The following is a 17792-nucleotide window of genomic DNA, read 5'->3' as shown; positions in this document are numbered from 1 at the left end:
CAGACTCGAGCAACATTCGCAACTCCTATCAACAAGTCAGGCGGTTAAACTAGTAAACCCAATTTTCAATGGGAAAAGAATCAGCGAAGTAACTTAATGCAAGTAATCAAGCTATTAACTTATAAAAGAGTTGGTTTCTAAATAGAGGTAAGTTTACAGACGCGAAATGGTGTATAAATGCATATTACCAGAATACAAACAATAACCGACCATCTGCCCGCAAAAGATTTCTTGACTCGTCATTGTCTTACCACTTTTGTCGTGGGTACATTTCTTTCCAAACAATGATATCCGAAATCATATATAAGAAAACCATCATGTGCTCAAACTTTTGCTCGCACAAATTGATTCCAGAAATTCTTAACAATCACGAAACAACTATACTAAATGAAAAACCAGACCTACCTCCAAGTTCTCTCTGGTGCTGCTGATCAAAAGTAAAAGTTTTTCAAGGTGCTTCTACTGAATTAGGTAGGTCATAGATCAAACTTTCAGCAAACAACATTTATCAAACTGAATAACCAGCAATATAATGTACTGCTGTGATTCTACGATGTCCACATATCCAATGTAAGGGAACAGAGATATACACGGGACCTTCGCCACACATGATGTACTAATGACATACCAATAAAATTAGCATCAGGTGCATAAAAATACTAATTTCCAGCTTTCTGTTCAAAATTCCTTCTAATTCAAAAGCCAAGTCAGAACCATAATCCTGATCACTCAGTATTACAAACTCAAGGCATTTCAGATACTACGAGGTGAGATAATCTCAAAGAGAGTCGAATTCTCTGGGATGCCATAGCTCGCCAGGTCATGGTCATCGGCAAGCCCTTTTCCCGCATAAGCAATATCATGCGAGTTGGCCAGCACACTCACCTTATGAAGAAGCTAGTTCTTCACTTCCATGGCCGTGTCAGACACCAATTATAAGACAGAGCCATCGACAATGTCGTAAGAAGCTCAAGCTGCTTCCCCTGATAAAGCATATGCAAACTCATGACCAGCACACACATCTTTGCTATGGTCAAAGCTTTGACATGACCCACAGTGTACCAAAATTTAGCTCCTATTGTGACTCTGTGATTGGACATGTTCACAATAACTGACACATCATCTTTGGGATGGAGAACCAAATAAAATGTGGGCTCTTGCTGCAAGTCGAGCGAGGCGAGGTCCTGTCCTCCGCAAGCAACTTTACCCCGAATACCAGATTGAACTCATCCAGCGGAATCCCTTCCTTGGCTTGAATCATTAATTTAACCTCTTGAACGGTATCCCGATTCCTCACTTCGACCAGCAAGCTTTTCGGAGTCAATAAGATTTGGATATTTACTTTCATCCTAGCCGAGTCCTGAAGACGACAACAAACAGCTAACAGAATCAACATCAATATAATGAACAAAACAAAGTCGAAAAAGAAACCGAAAAAACCGGGATATATTTGGTTATCTGTTTTGAACAGCAAGTGCTCGAAACTAGACCTTCACAGGTCCATCACAAAGCCTCTGAACTTTTTGTCCAAATAAATTTAACCACTGGCTTGAAACTAGATCTTCACCAAGCAATATCTTAAATGGAACGGCAACGAATAAAAAAGAAAAAAAATTCCTGATCGCACTGATTTTCCAGTTTCAACAAGGATGGGGTAAAACATGACCGTGTTCTCACTTTTTGTTGCAATCAAGAATGTCGAAACCCTAATGAAAATACTATGATATCGAGAACCAAAAGAACGACGAAACGAACACGAGAGCCCAGGGAGAGAAGAGAGAGGAGAGAGGAGATAGAGAGGACCTCTTCTTTGGTCGAACTCTTTTCTTCGTCAGATTTTGGAGGCACGGAGCGTGGAAGTTGAGAAGGCGAACCAGCCATTGGGGCAAAACGATGAAAACACGTCCTCCCCCTCTCCTCACTATATAGTAACGGCGACAAACAAAAGGGCCTTTTTTTTTATACGTGCATTGAAAACTAAAGCTTGTGACAAAAGTTAATTTAATAAATAATAAGATTAAAAAATCATATTTGGATCTAAACAATGTCGTTTTAGCCTTATTTTTCTTCAATTAGCCACGTCAACCCCACGTATAAGAGAGAAAATAATAAAAAAAAAAGTCATGTCAGCATTTTCCGTCAGCCAATTTGGACGGAATTAACGGAAGGACTTGATTATACCAATTTCACAAGTTTTAGGATTTCATTGCATTTTTTATAAGTTTTAGCACTAAATAGCACTTTCATGACAAGTTTTAAAATTTCTAGTGCACATATCCCCATTTTTGTTAGAAAATAAAAGGCCTTCATTTGTATTGTATTTTGCCTTTTCAGAGAGTCGTTTTATAAAACTAAGAAAATAAAAAGAAAATTTTAGCAGAACCACTTTTTTCCAAAGTAGTAATTATCGCAAAAAGACAATTATGAATTAATTAGTTTGTCTCAATTGATCCTCTCGCTAGGATTTACTCTTTTCACATACATATGTCAATCATTACTACATATTAATTAATAGCGTAAAAACAATAAAAAATCCTAAATTATGCCCACTATGACACATTTACCCCAAAATTTTTTAAGTGACACTAAAAACTCCAGACTTGTATCCATGTAACACATTTACCCCAAACTTATATTTTATAACACCAAAAGTCCCAAACTCAAACCCGTGCCACACATTTATCCTTCTTCAAGAATTTTTTTTTAACCTTTTTTTCCCTTCCTCCTTCATCTTCGTCTCCGCCCTCCCTGCCGCCACCATCCTTACCACCGCCATTTCCACCGTCGTGAAACTAAGGAAGAAAACGAAAGAGGAAGTTAAAAAAGGAAAAAGAAAATGAGAAAAAAAAACATTCAATTGGTTGACATATCTTTGTCACGTGAGTGCCGCGCCAGCACTGTTTCCTTTTCGTCGTCCATATAGGTAGCCACATAAGATTTTTAGTGGTGTCCATTGACAAAATTTTGACGGAGGGTAAATATGTCACAAAAATGCAAATTTTTGGTAAACTTGTCACACAGGTAGAAGTTTGGGTAAATGTGTTACACGGGTACAAATTTGGAATTGTTGGTGTTACAGAAAAAAGAAAAATTAAGATATGTGTGTCACACAAGTACAAGTTTTGGATTTATGGTGTCAAAAAAAATTTAAGGTAAATATGTCACGATAAGCATGATTTTTTGTGACTTTTTTCCTAATTAATAATTCAAATGTTTCATAACATAAGCGCAAAATATTTTACATGTCAAATTTGCATACATGCAACACATGCAATTTGCTTGTATTTATAGCAATGTGAGGTCCCAACCTCAAATTTTTTTTGTTGAAAAAATTTCGTGACGCCCATGCTCCCTTAAAATAAATCACAATGGCCAATAGGCAATTCACGAGAAATTATTTGATTAACATAAATAACACACTAAACTGAATATGAATCTTGAAATTTGATTTATCTCACGTAAATCCCACCGAATTTGATGGAGTTCTGTTCCAATGAATTTCTAGAATATATGTCTCAAGGGCAAAGAAAAGACTTTTACTTTTGTACCGTTTGCCCATGTTTAAAGCCTCGAAAATATTCTCAAGGCAACAAACTCTACTCTATCTTAGGCTCCTTTGGAGCAAACTTGGCGCCTGTACATTCTTTTGTTTCCTTTCTTTTGAAATAGCGATTAGGTGATATTACAAATCAGTTTTTTTAGATCAAATTAAGTCTACCTCTCCAATTTAGTTAAAGACAGGCCATCCACGACACTAGAGGATTCGTCAGAAATTACTTTCTTATGACCGAACCCCAAGTGAGTGCATCGAGTAAGAAACCAAGTGGAGACTCCACATTTTTTCAGATTCGAAATGACCATCTCCTTGGGTTAGCATGTTGTTTAATTTCATGCAAGAAGAGGATGTTAACATGTGGGAAATTTTAACGTCTAGGATGCAGATGTTTATGGACTTTTATTGTAAGGACCCGGGGTCTACACTGTGTAATATTGTCCGCTTTGGGCTCACTGACCCTCACGGCTTTAAAACGCGTTGTCTTGGGTAGAGGCGCTCTCTGGCCCTTCCTCCCCCAAGCCCAATATTGTCCTCTTTGGGGCACTCTCTGGCCCTTTCCCTCAAGGCTTTGTTCTCATCATGCGCAGCGGAAGCAAGCCCATGTGAAACGCGTTGTCTTGGGTAGAGGCGCTCTCTGGCCCTTCCTCCCCCAAGCCCAATATTGTCCTCTTTGGGGCGCTCTCTGGCCCTTCCCCTCAAGGCTTTGTTCTCATCATGCGCAGCGGAAGCAAGCCCATGGTGAGAACAAAGCCTTGAGGGGAAGGGCCAGAGAGCGCCCCAAAGAGGACAATATTGGGCTTGGGGGAGGAAGGGCCAGAGAGCGCCTCTACCCAAGACAACGCGTTTCACATGGGCTTGCTTCCGCTGCGCATGATGAGAACAAAGCCTTGAGGGGAAGGGCCAGAGAGCGCCCCAAAGCGGACAATATTGGGCTTGGGGGAGGAAGGGCCAGAGAGCGCCTCTACCCAAGACAACGCGTTTTAAAGCCGTGAGGGTCAGTGAGCCCAAAGCGGACAATATTACACAGTGTAGACCCCGGGTCCTTACATTTATGATTTTTGGATGATTATTATTCATTTTTTACTGTCTTGTTCATACATGAGGCCATTTAATAATTGACTCGCATCATGTCACGCCCCGAACCCCAACGAGCTCGCGACATCCCCTGCTCCGGTTGAAATGATGCGACGTCCCAGGAACGTCGCCGACCCAACCCAAACATCATTTCCACATGCGGAAGCGAATAACAAAACCCCGGACAAATAATGACGACAACGGGGTAGAACAACAGAACAATCAAGCAACCACATATTCATACAACACCAAATATACAAACATCATATTACAGACATAAATACAGACTAACATCCTCAGTCACCGTTTAAACAAAAGTTCAGGGGTTTGGTTATCTTAACTTCACTATCGGATAACCCAAGTTATACAATCCCTAAAACACCCTAGGGAAAAACCTAAGGGTCGCCCTCTTCCATTCTGCTTCTGAATTTCTGGCTTGAATCTCTGGAACTCACCTGCAGCTCCACTGGGCACCAATAGCAGCTCCCCGGACTTCCAAAAAGAAAAGGCGCACTTCCTGGGTTTAGGGCCGGGGGTCTGAAAGTGGCGGTTATACAACCGTGAGACGAATCTCAATAAGTGTACAACCCCAAACCCCACGTAGCCACTCACGTACCGCCAGACGAAAACACATATAACACACAACAATCGGCCAAATTAACAATCACATGCGACCCTACCTGGAATCCATCACGCACGTTCCTGCACATTAGAAAATAACACAGCCAACACATCACAGCAAGGAATCACAGACGCGCGCGTGCCTTAATTATAAGATAGAAACCACTTGGGCACGTCCCATACCGTGCCTAGCAGTTTCTACCCCATAATTAAGTATCACATCGCGCGATACAAACACACTCGCACGCTACTCACACCATGCGTCACTTTCCACAATCCTCTCGCTTGTCTTGCCAAATCCCACTCATTTTCAACCTTTCCACCACTACCGCGCCCGCGTAAAAAGCATCAGGCCAACGGTCTTCTGACCTCGTTAGGCATCGTCACCCCGTCGGGCCGGGCATCGTCACCTCGTTAGGGACGGCATCGTCTCGCGTAAACGTACACGCCTCAAGACGGAATCCTACACACACTTTCCTTCTACCGCGCCCGCGTAAAACGCATCAGGCCAACGGTCTTCTGACCACGTCAGGCATCGACATCCCGTCGGGTCGGGCATCGTCACCTCGTCAGGGACAGCATCGTCTCGCGTAAACGAACACGCCTCAGGACGGATCCTTTCCAACCAATCCCACATTTCCAAACCTTCGTTCCACACTCTCCACACGTACCACGCCACCACACAAACACACTGCCAAACATACACACTTCACACACATTCCATAATTTCGCATTCTCGTCACACGAACACGCACCACTTAACTACACGCTCTTGGCACGCGAATTCATCACACTCCCATACCCACACACCTCACGGCCACACACACGAGGCACACGGCCAAGCCACATTCAGTCCGAAACACACACCAAACCAGCCAACCATCACGAGCCACACAACCACATACAAAGTGCCATTCAAGGCATAATTCTACCAATCAATCGCACAATTCAGTCACAATCAATCCACAACACCTCAGCCATCATCGAGCCTCCTAAACCTCGCAAATTTCCTTGCCAACTCAGTCTCCGATTCAGCCCACAATAACCACACAATCAGCCTTCAATTTAGTCCTAAAATAGCCACATGAACTACCCGAACTAAACCCTAAACATGCCCTACGATACCCGAACTCCTAAATGACATTTGGGGAAAACACTTACCCAAAAAGGCGAGACGAACTGGGCCGGAACGAGCCGGACACAGTGGCAGCAGCTGCGACGGCGACGGACGGGGCGTGAATAAGATTTTCGTACGGACACCGTACGGACGTAGTGGGGACGGTGGCCAGGCGAGGTGCCGTGATGGCCACGCGACGTCCGTACGGTCCGGCGTGAAGGAATGATCCATACGGACGGTGAACAAGCACCGTACGGACACCGTGACGGACGGCGCTCGGGCGGCGACGTATGGACGTGCTGGATGGCTGGGTGTCGACGGAACGGCGATCGGAGCTCCGGCGAAGCTCCGGTGGTACTGTTTACAGAACGGGAAGAGAGAAAAAGAGAGAGAGAGGGCTGATCTGGATTTAAACCGGGGCTGTGGTGGCTGAACAGGTGAGAGGGAGGTCCAAGGGTGTTGGCGACGGCTGGTGGGCGGCCAGCCATTCACTGCAATGTCTCGGCGTGGACAAGACTCGAAAATGCAAGAACCGAACCGCAAACAAGAAACGGAGAAGAAGAAGAATTTGCACGGGGAAATGACCGAATAGGCTGAGAGGAGAGAGAGAGGGTCTGGTCAAATAGGTCAAAGATGGTGTGAGTGGAATCCATGTATCTTAATCTAGGCTAATTGGACAATTTTGCCCTTGATCCAATGGCTATCTTTCATTCTCATCCAATAATTTAGGGGTAAAATGGTCCTTTGTCACTAACCCAAGCTGACCAGACCTGGTTTAGCCCTAACTCACCTTGGTTAGTCCCCTAATTAAATCCAAAATTCGGAATTACCAAAAATGGGTCCAAGGGCATTTTGGTAATTTTTCGGTCCCGGGTCAAAATTCCAATTTTCGCACATACGCGTTCCATATGTGCGTGGCCAACATAATATGGCGTCGGAATCGCGAAATTCACTTTTTAAGTCCTCGAAAACTGACTGCAAAGTCCTTGGAATAAAATAATATTATTTTTCCAATTTTTGTCGAAATTCCAATTTTTGTCCAAAACGACTCCTGGTATGCGTGGCCACCCCAAAATGACACTAGCCTCGAAAAATAACCTCAAACGGCCTCAGAATCGACATCGGGGTCCAGATGGGCAAAATCGTAATTTTCCCGACCCCGAACCGAAATCCATTTTTTTGCAGAAATGGGTGGCCCCAAGGTTGGCCAAGCCAAAAACGTCATCGGCCGTCCAAAATTGTCACTTTCAAAATTCTCGATTCCCGGGCCCGAATTCTAAGAAATGACTAAAATTGAACAATCGCGACTTTAGCTTATCTCTGGCTAATGGGTGGCTCTCTGGAATTACGCGCTCTCGACCCGTGACCAACACTAAGTCAAATCACGTTTAAGTTTACTCCACCCGGGATGACCTCGGTTGTCATATAATTGCGAGGGTCTGTCGCTAGTTCCCTTCGGACACGATCAATCAAATAGACCGGTCTCGGTTGGCTCAAAACATTCTCTCGTCAATCCATATGGTCGAAGATCGAACCCAGGTCGAGTTCTTTGGTCGTGCGAACTCAATCCCGTAATGGCCTTACCCCTAAGGTTAGCATCCCGAGAATGCGCGGGTCCCGGGTGAGATCTCACTATAAGTGCATTGGACAAAACATTCATTTCTTAAATCCCGGGAAAAGGATCGAAAATTCAGACTGTTACACATCACACATATAATTTCACCATAAGCCGAGCTACTAGGGTTTTGAGTCTTGTTTTCTATTTCTTTTCTCAACAATTGAACACCGTGCCTTCACCTTATTCAAGGCGCTCTTGCGAGGGATTATTATTATTATTTCTTTAGAAAAATGCTAGTTCTTCTAATACACATAATTGAGTAGTTAATGATCACGTGCATTGAATACTTAATTGGAGATTAAGCTATGCATCTCATGGATTAATTTAGTGGTTTTTCGCTGCTATATCTATATATACTAAAAGACACGAATTGCATTGCAAGTTTCATAATAATCTTCTTCCGTCGAACCTTGAGATTACCTTATCGTCAATCCAAAATTTTTTATGGCAAAATATATACTAAAGATTGTTTCTTTCAATCGAAATACTCCTTACATTATACAGCCAGATTTTTAAGACATGCATGAATTAAGGCTCAGGTTTTATAATTGCATAGAGACAACTCAAAATAAAGATCGATGAACACGAATTAAGAAGCACGTAATCCCATTACTTTTTCCTCTTCACCCACATTTATCCTCTTGGAGCCACCGTCGACTCTCTGTGTTTCAACCTTTCGATGATTGAGTGAAGCTTTCTTGCAACCATTCTCGCCATTGAACTTCTTTTATTTTACCTCGTGAAATCACCAAATCATATATTAATAAATAAATAAAAACTTGAGGAGAAGGATATTAGAAATGTCAAAAGTTTCGTACGGAGCTCAATTTAGTGTCAAAAGTTTTCACTGGCTTACTTAAGTGTCAAATCGAAGAAAAAACAATCACTTAAGTGCATCCAACGAGAAATTCTGGCCAAAAAAAATTGCGTGGCTTTTATAATTAAAAGTTTTATTTGAAGTGGCATTTAAAAAAAAAAATCAGTTCATGTGGATAAATAAAACAATGTCGCACAGTCCAACGTGGTTGAGTTGTGTAAAACGACCTCGTTCACTTCGAAGTTCCTCTCCCTCTCTCTGGTCTTCGTCTCCTACTTCTCTTCACCGTCACCCATGGACTCACCACCGACCACACCCAGCACCGCCACCTTTGGGCGACTGCAGCGAGAGTGTTGCCATCGACCCATCCATATCCTTCGAGAACTCTCGCCTCTGCAACGTCTACGTCGCCCTTCAAGTCCTAAAGCAGGCCGTCATCTCTGACCCCAACAACCTCACCGCCATCTGGGTCGGCCCCTTCGTCTGCAACTACACTTGCTCTTCTGCTCCCCACCCCCGTTGACCCCAGCGTCCGAACCATCATCAGCATCTACCTCAACCATGGTGAGATTTTCGAGTATCTCTCGGAGCTCAGCCTGTTCACTGACCTTGCCTTCTTCCACATCAACTTTAACCGCTTCTGCGGTAGCGTGCTGCAGAAGTTCCGGAACTTGAAGCGGCTCTTCGAGCTGGATCCGAGCAACAACCGATTCGCCGGAAATTTATTTGGAAGCTTGCCTCTGACAAATTTATGAAATTTAGTTAAGATAGACGGGACATTATTTGACTTGTTTTGGAAATATCTACGGTTACACTCCATCCAAATGCAATATATGATTGCTAAGAAGATACCTTGAGAAGCCTCACTGCCAAATCTTTGCGTTTGGTAGCCTTGATCATCCAATGGAATTCATCATTCCATCCTCCTAGAGAACATCGAATTTCGTATTGTGCAAGAATATTACGCCATATGCTTCTAGTCCAAGTGCACTAAAAGAACAAATTTTCTTGGTTTTCTATACCGGACATATATAGAAATTGCAATGGAATTCTACTTCAGGCATCCAACATGATACAATCTCCACTATTGGTAATCTATCTTTGCAAACTAGCCAGTCGATAAAATTGTGTTTACCGACACCCTTTGTCCAAATCAGTTGATACCATTCTACGGTCGGTTTCACACTCCTGAGTTCATCGTATATCTCTTTACAACAATATCTTTACCTGGATGAGATTGAAGCTAAAGCCAATCTCAATTAAAGAATACCACACCAACTCTAAGCCATACTACCCTTGATTTGGAGATTCATAATCAAGTTGCCTCTGCATTTGATACCATGAACCCACTTACTCCATATGGAAGAGGACAAACAATTTATGAGGTTCTAAAGCATGCGGCCTAGTAAAACTTGGTTGCATAATTTTAAATCGAGCAGCCCAAATCCTCTCCCTTTTTGGTAAGCAAACGGCTTTCCAGGAAACTTTGAGCGATATGTGGCCTTCTGTATTTTCGGCCCATAAGAATCATCTATAGATTTTCATTATTATTTGTGACAATTTCGTCCATTCTATTAGTATATAGTATTGGTATTTTAGGATTGCTTATTTCCATTATCTATAGTATTATATAATGCAAAGAGGATCTCAAACTTTTAACAGATGACAATATCTTTTTTTCTTTCCGAAGATATCTTTTATGGATATTATATCAATGGACAAGCATAAATTAATATTTTTATTTTATCTCTCACATACTCCAATTTTAAAAATTTGAACCTTTCCTATCTTATGAAGAATGTTACCAAAAAAAAAACTTTCAAATCTTGAAATATTTTACTCTTTTCACATACATATGTCAATAATTACTACATATTAATTAATAATTCAAAATTTTCATAATAACAGCGCAAAATCTTTTAAATGTCAAATTACATACATTCAACACATGCAATTTTGCTCGTATATATAGGTTCCTTTGCAACCTCAAACTCTTTTGTTTAAGAAATTTTGTGATTGTCCATGTTTCCTTCAAAATAAATCACAATAGCCAACAACCCATAGACAATTCATGAGAAATTGCTTGATGAATATAATTTACACACTAAACTAAATTTGAATCTTCAAATTTGATTGATCTCACAAACATCCCCCGAATTTCTCAAAGAAAATACTTTTACAATTGTACCTCTTACCCCTGTTTAAAGCCTTGCAATTACTCTCTTGCAGCAAACTCTAATTTATCTTAGGCCAATTTGGAGCAAACCCGCGCGTACCTTTTTTTCCCTTCTTTTGAAATAGCGATCAAGTGACATCATGAATCAGTTTTCACGCATCATACTAAGTTTATCTCTCCAATCTAATAAAAAGCAGGCCATCCACGACAAGATTAAAGAATTCATAAGAAATTACTTGCTTATAGCCCAATCTCAAGTGAGTGCACCAAGCAAAAAATGAACTTGAGACTCCACATTGTTTTAGATGCAAAATGATCATATCCTTGGCTTGTCATGAGTTATAATTTCATGCAAAAAGAGATTGTTAACATGTGGAAAGATTTTGACGCCTATCTGATGCAGATGCTGGTGGACTTTTATAACTTTGGCCGAGTATTCTTCATTTTTTTTCTTGTCTTGGTCATGGATGAGGCCAATTAATCATTAATTCGCATCACACAAATAAATTCACCATAAACCAAGCTACTAGGGTTTGAGTTTATTTTTGTATTTGTTTTCTAATAAATTGAACACCATGCCTTTACCTTAATCAAGGCGCCCTTGCAAGTGATTATTATTTATTTATTTATTTATTTTGTCAAAAGCGTAGCCTGGTTCTTTAGAATACCCAATAAATAAGTGAATAGTTAATGATCGTCCTCATCGGAACTTAGATTAAACATCATAAAATAACCATAGGATTATGTAAGAATACTCAATTGGAGATTAATGTATGCATCTCATGGTTTAAATTGGTGATTTCCATTGCTATATATTATAATATACATACACACAAATTGCATATTGAGTTTCATAATTTTCTTATTCTGTCAGACGTTGTCGAACCTAAAATTACCTTATCATCATCATATAAATCTTTAGGAAAAAATATATACTAAAGATTGTTGATTTCAATCAAACTACTCCTTACATGAATCGAGGCCCAAAACTAGTAGTTGAATTAGAACAAGACAAAATAAAAATTTTGATTAACATCCAAAGCTATTCATCCGCCCAATTAAGAAGAACGTAATCCCATTGCTTTTTCCCCCGTGACATGCGCCTAGCCTCTTCAAGCTCAGCCTTGGCCTAATCCATAGCCTCGTTGAAATCCTCTTGCGGGCAGAGTAACTCGATGCGGTTATGCTCCGAGACAATGTGGTCTTGAACCAATTCTTGTAACTTTTGGCATTTCAAATATTCCAAATGAATGAAGTAACGCGTCTCCTCTTCACCCACATATATGGCAAAGCATCCCTTTGGAGCCATCTTTGACTCTTCGGGTTTCACCCTTTCGATGATCGAGTGAAGCTTTCTCGCCATCATTGTCGCCATTCAACCTCTTCTTTTTTCCTCATATAATCAACACGCCAGTGACTAATGGAAAGAACTTAATTAGGGTGATAGGGAGATGATATTACTTTTGGTGTGTGAATTATATATATAAACATCGAGAGTAACGATGTATGTACTAGTGGGATTGAATAGGTCTACTATTCCTAAAAGAACTAGTAAAGAAGAAGTGATTTTTCAGTCGATAACTGTCGGGCCTAAACGAAAAGACGTAGGCTCCGTTCATTTCACGGAAAACAACTTCCAAGAAAATATTTTCGGCTATTGCGATATTCGTTTCACGAAAAATAAGTTAGCCATGGAAAACATTTTCCCTCAATGGACAAAACATCTTCAAAGATGTAGCTAGAATCTGGCGAGTTTGAGCCTTGCCTGTCACGCCCCGTACCCTACGATCACGTAACATCCCGCCGCGGTCGTTAAGAATGCGACTCCCAGGATTCGTCGCCGACCCGTTACCATCGAAATAAGAGAAAATACGCGGAAGCCATACGAACACTCCATTCAACAAACATTCAAACGGGATAACAGAGAGAGAGAGTTTAAACAAACCAACAAGCTGTTTTATAAACTTAACTTCATATACAACGATAGTATATACAAGCCTTCCTAAAGGCCACAAACCCAGACCACGCATACTCAAAAAGGGATAGGGTGGTCGATCTGCTCTACTACTCTATTCAAAAGAGGAGCTCCCAAAAAGATAGGGATCTCTAACCCTATCAAAAACCTCCGCAACATCCTGGCGGTGCTCCTGGCGAAGCCGGGTCAGATGCCTCACTATAAGAGCCGGACGGCAAAGACTCCCATTCAGGTTCTGGCCACTCGACCCACGCTGGGGGCTCTGTAACCATCGATTCGGGCTCCGGATTAACTACAGTTCCATCAGGGGGATCAATCTCCATAAGATCCCATAATCCTAAGCCATCGTCATGGGGAACATCAAATCCCCCGAGAGGACCAAAAGTCTGAGCTCCGTCTCTCAGAAACCAAGCCATGTACTTATGAGCTGTCAAGTACTGCTCACCATCATCGACCCAAACCGTGCTCTCATACTTCCGATACTCCCTACCCTCACCTACTGGGTACTCAGTCACCCAATGCTCCATCTCCGTTGGTACCCCGAAACGTAGCGGAGGCTCAATCATAATCAAGGTTGAGGGTCTGAAAATGTTTAACAACGGGGAATGAGATAAATCTCAATAAGTAAACTGCCTAAGCCTCGACTAGGGCAATACGTACCTCCGACACCCTAATCATGCCATTCTAACCAATAGGTTAAGTTCCTATCCAACGGACAATGGTACCACGTACTATGCAAAAGCTCGAATTGTATCACAACCATGGCAACTATCAATACGCATAACAGCAATAATAATAATCCAGACATAATCAATCATTCACACGAGTCTCGATTATAAGATGAAATCACTTCGGCCCGTCCCATACCGTGCCTCACGATTTTACCCCATAATCAAGCTCAAAGCATACCATATGCACATAACACTCGAAGTTGTCCAGATTATTAACGACCCACCATAGGTCACACCGAACTCCCGCCGGTCTTCCGGCATAGCCAGGCATCACCCCACTACTTTGGGCGTGGCAACGTCCGGGATCGAACCCCCCAGACTAGTCGGGTACCGGACGGCGTTCCATTTAGGAGCATCGATCCGGCCTCCACCGCGATCGGCAATGTCTGGGATCGAACCCCCCGCCCCCCCCCCTCCCCCCCGCGACAAGTCGGGTACCAGACAGCATCCGAACTTCCGTCGGGCATCGTCTAGAACTCGTCTTAGACGGAACTCATCATGGCCACACACGTAAATAACCACGCATTGCCAATTTTAATCTTCCTTAATTAGCCAATGCAAGTGTTTATGACGTGCAATGTACTACGAATAAATATGCCATGAATCACACTCGTTTTCGTATCAAACATCGATATATGATCACGATACGCCATGCCAAGCCAACAATAGCCATAATTAACCACACGATCTTCGTTCTAGGCCACGAAATCATCATTCAGACTACACGATCAAGCCATAATCAACTAATCAGCCATGATTAAATAAATTAACCATACGATCAAACCAATTAACCATACGATCGGTATTAAACAACTAATCCACCACACGATCGTCATTAAACCTTTAATCGACTCATAATCGACTAATTAGCCATGCGATTGCCAATCAAGGTCACCCGATCAATTTCAAATCTCTAATAAACCATATGATTTCATTTTATCACATCTTAATTTAATCTAAACCGTATGATCAAAATTAGCACATAATCACGATAATTAAGCCCTAAAATTAACCTTAACCATTCTAAAACCAATGGGGGCCATATGATCAATGTCCAAGTCATCCAATTCAGCCACTACCACATGATTATTGCAGCCACAAGACTAACCCACGAATTTAATTAAAACAACCACTAAACAACCATAATTAGCCAAATTAAGCACAATTAGCAACATTAAACATATGATCAAGCTCAAATAACATAATCTACCTATCTTAACATTCAAATCAGCCACATAATTATTAAATCCAGCCATCAACAATTCCTCAATTCAGCTTATATCATAACCTCTAAATTAACCCCTAAAATAACCCCTAAATTACCCTAACAACCCCTAAACACTATCCATTGGTAACCTACTAACCTAATCAAGGTTTAGGGAGTTACTTACCACTAATATAAGCTAAGAATCAAGCCAAACCCAGCAGCACCAGTCCCGGCCAAGCCAAGAGCTCCGGCGAACGGCGGCGGCCCAAATGGCGATCCAGCGAACGGCGGCTGCTCCGGGTGTGAACGGCGGCTTGGGGGCGACTCACGATGGTCCACGGTGGTCCAAGGTGGTCCAAGGTGGTGGCGTGAGGGGATGATAGGTGGTGGACGGTGGTGGGGAGTGTCTCGGCCAAGAGAGAGGAAGAGAGAGAGAAAAATGAAGAGAGAGAGAGCAAGGGAAAAGCGAGGAGAGAGAGTGTGTGAGCTGAACATATCTCATCAAAATGGAGGGCTAGGATGAGTCCTTGATGCCCAAGTATTGATCTAAGGGCTAAAAATGCATCTTGACAAAAGGCTTCTAGAAGGGTATTTTTGTAATTAACCAAAAAGGGCAAGGGCAAAGTTGTCCATGAAGATTTTCGGCCACTAGGGTAAAAATACCAACAAGTCCTTCCACTCAACAAATAAACTCTAGAACACACAGGGGCAAAGTTGTCTTTTCCAATTTCCGAGCCTAATTTCCCTTTTTCGCGAATTTCTGAGCAAACCGAAAATAAAGCGAGCTTAATGCGGCGTCGTCCAATATAATAATTTTGATATCCTTGAAAGTTCGATACCCAAGTTCGGATTCCAATTCGTGGTCAAAATCGATCAAACGCGACTTTCGTGTATCTCAAACTAACGGGCGGCTTTTAGGGTTTACGCGTGTCGACCGTGGTTGATTTGATATCAATCCACGTTTAAGTTTACTCGAGCCATGGTGACTTCGGTTGTCATGTAATTACGAGGGTCAATCACTAGTTCCTAACGACACGATCGTTAGAAATTGATTTTGGAACGTTTGGAATGCATACAACGATTAAACGGCATCACCTGTGACTCAATTGTATAACATTGTTAAATTGTTCCATAATCATTCTTGGATCGGCCTATAATGGCCCAAAATATCCCCTCGTCAATCCTTATGGTCAAAGTGCCGATCCAGGTTCGAGTTCTTGGGTCGTGCGTATCAAAATCCTAACTAGCCATTCCCTAACGGTTAGTATTCCCAAGAATGGCCAATTCCGAGTGAGATATAACAGAAAGTGCATTGATGAAAATATTATTTCATAAATCCCGAAAGTGGGTCGAAATTCAGAATGTCACATTGCCGGCCTGTGGTGAGGCTCGAGCTCGCCTGTGGCTGATCGCTGGCTGCCGCCGTGGCTGATTGCAGAAGAAGAAGAAGAAGAAGGAAAAATAAAGAAAGAGAAAAAGAATAAAGAAGATTAAAAATATTTTTAAAAAATAAAAATAAAAAATTATTAAAAGTAGTGCAAGAAGGAAAATATTTTCCAAGACTTTTTTAGATTTCAACCGAATACTGGAAAATTGTGTCATTTTCTAAGAAAATGGCTTCTTGGAAAATATTTTCCAGAAACGTAATATTTTCTGCAAAATGAACGGAGCCGTAATTGCTATGTGTACTCTATTTATAATTTGAATTAAATAACCGTCCACGATATGCATGTATGCAATCTTCCACGTATCTTCCCTTAAATACTTCAAAAAACGGGACGACATTTATCATACAATTACAATGCTTGCCAAATAAAGATGGCAGTGAATGTATGATGTTGATTCTTGATTCGATCCAACCTATGATTGGTTAGATAACTCAGATAAATCACGAGGCAAATGATGATCGTTTTTATTTTTCTTTGAATATAAGTACGATGATCGCGATGTAGTCAATAAAGTATCAGTGCAAGAATTTCTCAAAAATATAATATTCGTATTTAGACTATGTGTTCGCGTGCGCATTGAGTGTTTTTTACCATTGTGGCAAAGCATCACTTCAGGTATATCATTCACATTCTGGATTAAGGGATTCTCAAGAAATTACTTTTTCATGATCCGACCTCGAATAATTGCGCTAAACTGAACTTGAGACCTCATGCGTCTTACTTACGAGGTGCAATATTCCAATCCATTTACCAACGGCTACTTTAGTGTGCGTTTTAATTTCTTTGAGAAAAGAGGCTGTCAACACGTGGGAAGAGTTGGATGTCTATCTGATCCATATGCTTAATTAGATGAACATCATTTGATTTCTTCTTTGGCTACAATTTTAATCATTTGAATCTTCTTCTTTTAAAGTTTTCTCTTGGTTATATGATGCCAACTGAAACTCATATTTTTGGCCGTCTAATTAAAAATTACTTAGCACAATGCAAGTGAAAAATTGCCATTGCTTAATCGTTGTCAAACCTTGAAAAATAGCATGACATCGCTGCGAACATCATTGAAACAAACAGATTAAGATTGGTTCTTTCAATCAAACTACTCTGCTATTAGCCTGACTCCAAAGATGTGCATGAACCCTAGACCCAAAACTAATATTGGTAGTTATGAACTTACATCAAATAAAAAAATAATCGATTTACATTGACCGAAACTATATGCATGCTTCATCTGCTCTAAGAAAAAGTCATTTAATTAAGAAGAACATAATCAAATTGCTTTCTCCTCCGCGACATACGCTCGGCCTCTTCACACTCCGCCTTCGCTTGATCGAGAACCTCGCCAAAATCCTCTTGCGAGCAAAGTAGCTTGACACGATCATAGTCCGAAACCATCTCATCTCGAAGCAAATCTTGGAAGCTTTGGCATTCCAAAAATTCCAAAGGAACCTCATA

General features: G+C 41.4%; 1 protein-coding gene across 1 annotated transcript; it reads right to left on the bottom strand.

The window, feature by feature from the left end:
* Positions 1-960: 960 nt before the first annotated feature.
* Positions 961-1905, bottom strand: LOC115693420 (uncharacterized). Its single transcript, XM_056314896.1, has 2 exons — positions 1804-1905; positions 961-1360 (listed from the first exon to the last, which is right to left on the bottom strand). Exons 1-2 carry the CDS (start codon positions 1879-1881, stop codon positions 1103-1105), a joined length of 336 nt encoding a protein of 111 aa, XP_056170871.1. The 5' UTR covers positions 1882-1905; the 3' UTR covers positions 961-1102.
* Positions 1906-17792: the final 15887 nt, after the last annotated feature.

Source organism: Syzygium oleosum, unplaced genomic scaffold, assembly GCF_021117445.2.
Source record: "Syzygium oleosum isolate NSW1041296 unplaced genomic scaffold, Sole_v2.1 Sole_v2.01, whole genome shotgun sequence".
Lineage (NCBI taxonomy): Eukaryota > Viridiplantae > Streptophyta > Magnoliopsida > Myrtales > Myrtaceae > Syzygium > Syzygium oleosum.
The sequence above is the reverse complement of the archived record's forward strand: the minus strand, read 5'-3'. Positions and strand labels throughout refer to the sequence as shown.

What these genes read in the sequence shown, in the direction of transcription:
- LOC115693420 (XM_056314896.1), bottom strand. Translation starts at nt 1,881, where the DNA reads ATGGCTGGTTCGCCTTCTCAACTTCCACGCTCCGTGCCTCCAAAATCT. An exon ending in AGAGTTCGACCAAAGAAGAG is followed by an intron (nt 1,361 to 1,803) that starts GTCCTCTCTATC and finishes TGTCGTCTTCAG; the next exon opens with GACTCGGCTAGGATGAAAGT.